Source organism: Bactrocera neohumeralis, chromosome 3 (genome assembly GCF_024586455.1).
Source record: "Bactrocera neohumeralis isolate Rockhampton chromosome 3, APGP_CSIRO_Bneo_wtdbg2-racon-allhic-juicebox.fasta_v2, whole genome shotgun sequence".
Lineage (NCBI taxonomy): Eukaryota > Metazoa > Arthropoda > Insecta > Diptera > Tephritidae > Bactrocera > Bactrocera neohumeralis.
Genome location: NC_065920.1, coordinates 43,523,378 through 43,527,723, shown reverse-complemented (window position 1 = coordinate 43,527,723; position 4,346 = coordinate 43,523,378). Strand labels below are relative to the sequence as shown.

The 4,346-nt window shown below is 36.7% G+C and overlaps 1 protein-coding gene across 1 annotated transcript; it reads left to right on the top strand.

Annotated features, from left to right (window-relative positions):
• The first annotated feature begins 1,598 nt into the window (after window positions 1-1,598).
• LOC126752606 (serine protease inhibitor 27A-like) lies at window positions 1,599-3,935 on the top strand. The gene has a single exon (XM_050463542.1). The coding sequence runs from the start codon at window positions 2,312-2,314 to the stop codon at window positions 3,728-3,730; it is 1,419 nt and encodes a 472-aa protein (XP_050319499.1). The 5' UTR covers window positions 1,599-2,311; the 3' UTR covers window positions 3,731-3,935.
• The last annotated feature ends 411 nt before the right edge of the window (window positions 3,936-4,346 follow it).

Here is a 4,346-nt window from a genome sequence, read left to right as displayed (position 1 = left end):
ATATTGTTTTGCTATTCCTAAAGTTCTAGACTAACAAATTATATAAAAAAAAAAATAAAAATGATTATTTATGGAAATTTCGCATTATGTATCCCTTAAAAAATAAATTAATTTCTACCTGTCGGCCTTCTCTTTTCTTCTCTTTCATTCATTAATGAAATATTTACCAGGTACTTAAGAAAATTAATTTACATTTATCAAAAATGTCAGAAGCATGACCTTTTTTTTGTTGATTTTGGGAATATATTTTTGGTTCTTCCCAGAATTTTGTTATATTGTCGTTGATACTGCTGATCTTGGAGGTGATTAGCGACAACTTTTTTGCTTTGTATTCTTTGGAAGACATTAAAAAATCCATGAAATACCTAAATTAAGGTTAAGAAGAGTATTGTATTTTAAAGCTTAATAATCATTTTTAAGTACCTCGACCAAAGTGATCACTTAATATAATATGTTTCCCTAGTATTGCACATCCTGTACGCCGCTGAGAATCAAGAACTACTAATACTTTCAACACAACGAAATTAACTTTGAGGAAATAATTTGGAAAATTCATTCTATTGCATCGGTCGAAAGCTCGTAATTGTAGGAAACGTCGCCACAAATAATTGTATTGTATATATGTACATATGTATGCAGTATATTTAAACAAGAAAATGTTTTGCAGAACTTTAGAACTCATCTGGAGGAGTATGCTGCAGTGAAAAATCGATTGTGTGGCCTAATACGACAGCCCTAAACATTCCGCTGCTAGCTTCACTTTTTAACCTAAAATTTCAATTTTATCCCGCTCCTTTTTTAGAATGTAGAATACATTAGCTCGTAACAATAGAAACGAAAGAAGGAGTAAAGCCTTTTTTCTATTTTTCATTTATTAATAAAAACATCGAAATTTCCACTTAACCTAATCAAAGATGCTTAGCCATTTTTATGAGTATATACTACAGTCATATATTATGTGATGATTATTTAATAATTTAAATGTAAATCTTTGCACAAATCTATTATAGGGAACTAAATGCTTATCACTCCTGGAATTTCGCAACGAAATTCCAAAAATGTCTGTCATAATGGGATTTTGTATGCCGGCGCTAACATTTTACACTCCCTACAAAGTATATAAATATTTGTGCATGTGTGTCCAATTTGGTAAACAACAATGAATCATAATTAGTGTTTGCTACAGCAGTTGACATTATGTGTTACTAAATAATATAAGTATGTACATATGTACTTATATTTATTTGTATACCTGCCTGCCGGTTAATCAGCTAAAGAGATGTATGTATAGATTTGTATGTAAGTATGCATGTAAATCCAGGTAGCTGAGTGAAGTACGTTTTGAGCATTTTCCACGGCAGTGTCCATGGTCATTGGAAATTCCTTTGTTAAAAAATCCCAAAGAAAAGGATTTTTTTCGCTGCCAGCGGGTGGGTAAGTTCATCGTAATATGGGTTATTTTGTATACATTTTGTGGATGTTACAAATATGTTGGCTTTCGGGCACATGTACATATGTATGAACACATAGTACGTCATATTTTCGAAACTAGTATAAAATATTCGCTTGCTCCTCGAGCAGCAGCAGTCAGTCGAATTATCTGTTAGACGATACAACGTAGTAAGAGAGCTGAAATATTTCAAAAAAATATATGTAAAAGCGTTTGAGTGATAAAATTTTAACCAAGCAATTTCACGGAAATTAAAATTTCTTTATAATATATATTTATTTTTTTAATTTTATTGAATACAAAAAAAAAAACAACCAGCTTGTTGGAAGGTATTGACTTGATAAAATATTAACATCAAACAGCAGTTCCAACGCCAGCATTTTTTCGTCACACATAATAAATAAAAGCAGACGTAAATATATACGAAACAACAAAAACAATACTAATATAAGAGAGCGCATATTTATGTGGTTTCGCGGGAGATAAGAAAGAATTTCATTCATCTCCAACAAACGCAACGAATCTCAGGAAAACCAAAGCCAGGCAAAGTCATCGAAATAAACCGCAGAGAGACGACAACTAACAACTCACAATCAATCAACACATTATACAGAAAGTGTTGCTGTACATTTGTTGTTGGCGCAACGTAATATAGTAATCATCGAAGCTGGTTTTCCCAAAAGCGAACTCAAGCGTTAGCGATCGCAGCCGAGACCGGTCATTGTGTGCGCGAGACTTGCTGTGAACAGTTCGCCGACGTACTAATAATTTCGGCTTTGGAGTGTGTTTGATATTTCGCTAAATATAAAATTACTTTGTACGCAAAGTATAAAAATCAAACGTTTTCGTGACATCATAAACATGACGTTGTTGAGCGTATTTAAACTTTTCGCCGCCTATGTGATAATTATCGCACGCGCACGCGCTTATCCCACAACTGTGACGCTACCGACGGTGAATAATGCGACACAATTGGATGCCTTCCAGTTTGCCGTTAACGAGAGCCATATATTTGACATACCGCCTGGAATATTTACAACATTCGTACCACTGCCAGGTGAAGCGTCGATAAACGATGACAAAGATGATTATGTGCCCTATCGCAGCGATGTGCACGATAGCTTTTCATGGGCGTTAATCAAGCAAATATTGGTGTCAACAACACCGCGCCGCAATGTGATTGCAACTGCTGCTGCCGCTGGGGCTGATAACTTACCAGAAGACGCAGAAAACATCGTATTTTCCCCGTTCTCCGTGAAGCTCGTGCTCGCGCTACTCACAGAGGCAACGGGTAATGGCACGCGTTCACAGCAACAACTACTAGCCACACTGGGCGATATAAGGTCGCTCGAGAATTTGCGAAATTTTTATCGCAAGACGTTGACGACTTTGAAGAAGGAACATGCAGATTACACTTTACGCCTGGAGACACGCCTCTACACCGATAATTCAGTGCAAGCGCTACCTTCTTATGCCACATTGCTAAAGTCAGCTTATCAAACACCAGTCGATAATCTAGATTTCAACGATGGCGTCGCGGCGGCTGAGAAGATCAATACCTGGATTGCACGTGTCACGGAGGGTCGCCTAAAGCAATTGGTTACGGACGAAAGTGTTGCGAAAAGCGTTATGCTGCTAGTGAACGCCATCTACTTCAATGGCAAGTGGCGTCGTCAGTTCACTGAAACGCACACTGGCGCCTTTTATCGCAGCGCAACCGATCAAGTGAAGGTTGCTTACATGGAATTGACCGATCACTTCTATTATCATGAGAGTAACGAGTTGAAGGCGAAAATCGTACGCCTGCCTTATCGTGGTCAGAAGTTCTCGATGTTCATCGCATTACCTAATGAGGGTCAAAACATTGACTCGTTCATCAGCCGCATGCAAAATGAGCAGCTGAAGCATATGCAATGGATGACGGAGCGCAGCAAAGTTCGTGTGGTCTTGCCCAAATTCAAATTCGCATATAAAACCGATCTGAAAGCGGCATTGTGTCGTTTGGGTGTAATAGACATATTCACCAACAACGCTAATTTAACCGCTATGGCTGCCAATGAGGACTTACAATTGATGGTTTCGAATATACTGCAGAAAAGCGGTATCGATGTCAACGAAGTGGGTACAGTGGCTTATGGTGCTACGGAAGTAGAAATCGTAAATCGTTTTGGCGCCGATGAAGAGGAATTTATTGTGAATCGACCGTTTGCCTTCTTCATTGAAGAAGAAAGCACGGGGAATATCCTTTTTGCCGGAAAAGTAATGAATCCTACGACATGAGCAACTATATATACTTAGTTACTTAGGTTTTTAGCGTGTATTATGTAAATAATTTGTAATCTTAAGTGTTAGGTCTTAGTGTAGCCCAACAGTTAGTTAATGTTATGTGAAAAATGAGCATATACGTGCATTAAAAAAAAATTTAAGCTTTTGAACTGTGTATTAAGAAAAATAAACGAAAACTAAGCATATATTGATAAACTAATATATTTTTATATTTTATTAATCATTATCTCGCAACGTCTTCAGTTGAGTTATAAGTGCACTTATTTACTTGTAATAAAGCTGATAAGCTCAAAAATTTTTTACAGTGGCGGGAAGTTTTCACTAGAAGTTATCAGCTTAGTTCCGCAGATTTACAATTGTGTCTAAAATACCGTATACAATTGAACTAAGTAGCTAGCTTCAGAATATTCCGTTATGCAACAGAGTAGAACTGGAAAATTACTTGCACAAAAAACTAAAATCGAAAACTGCATCATTAAATGAAAATATTGACCTTTAGTTTTTAGACTGATTGATTAACGATTTTGATTGGTGGTTATCGCATTGTCACTCTACCTCGCAGTAATTTGCTAAGCAAAGCCTTATGGATGGCCCTGCTGAGGAAATAGTC

Excerpts from the sequence above, each read along its gene's own strand:
- LOC126752606 (XM_050463542.1), top strand. The coding sequence starts at position 2,312 with ATGACGTTGTTGAGCGTATTTAAACTTTTCGCCGCCTATGTGATAATT.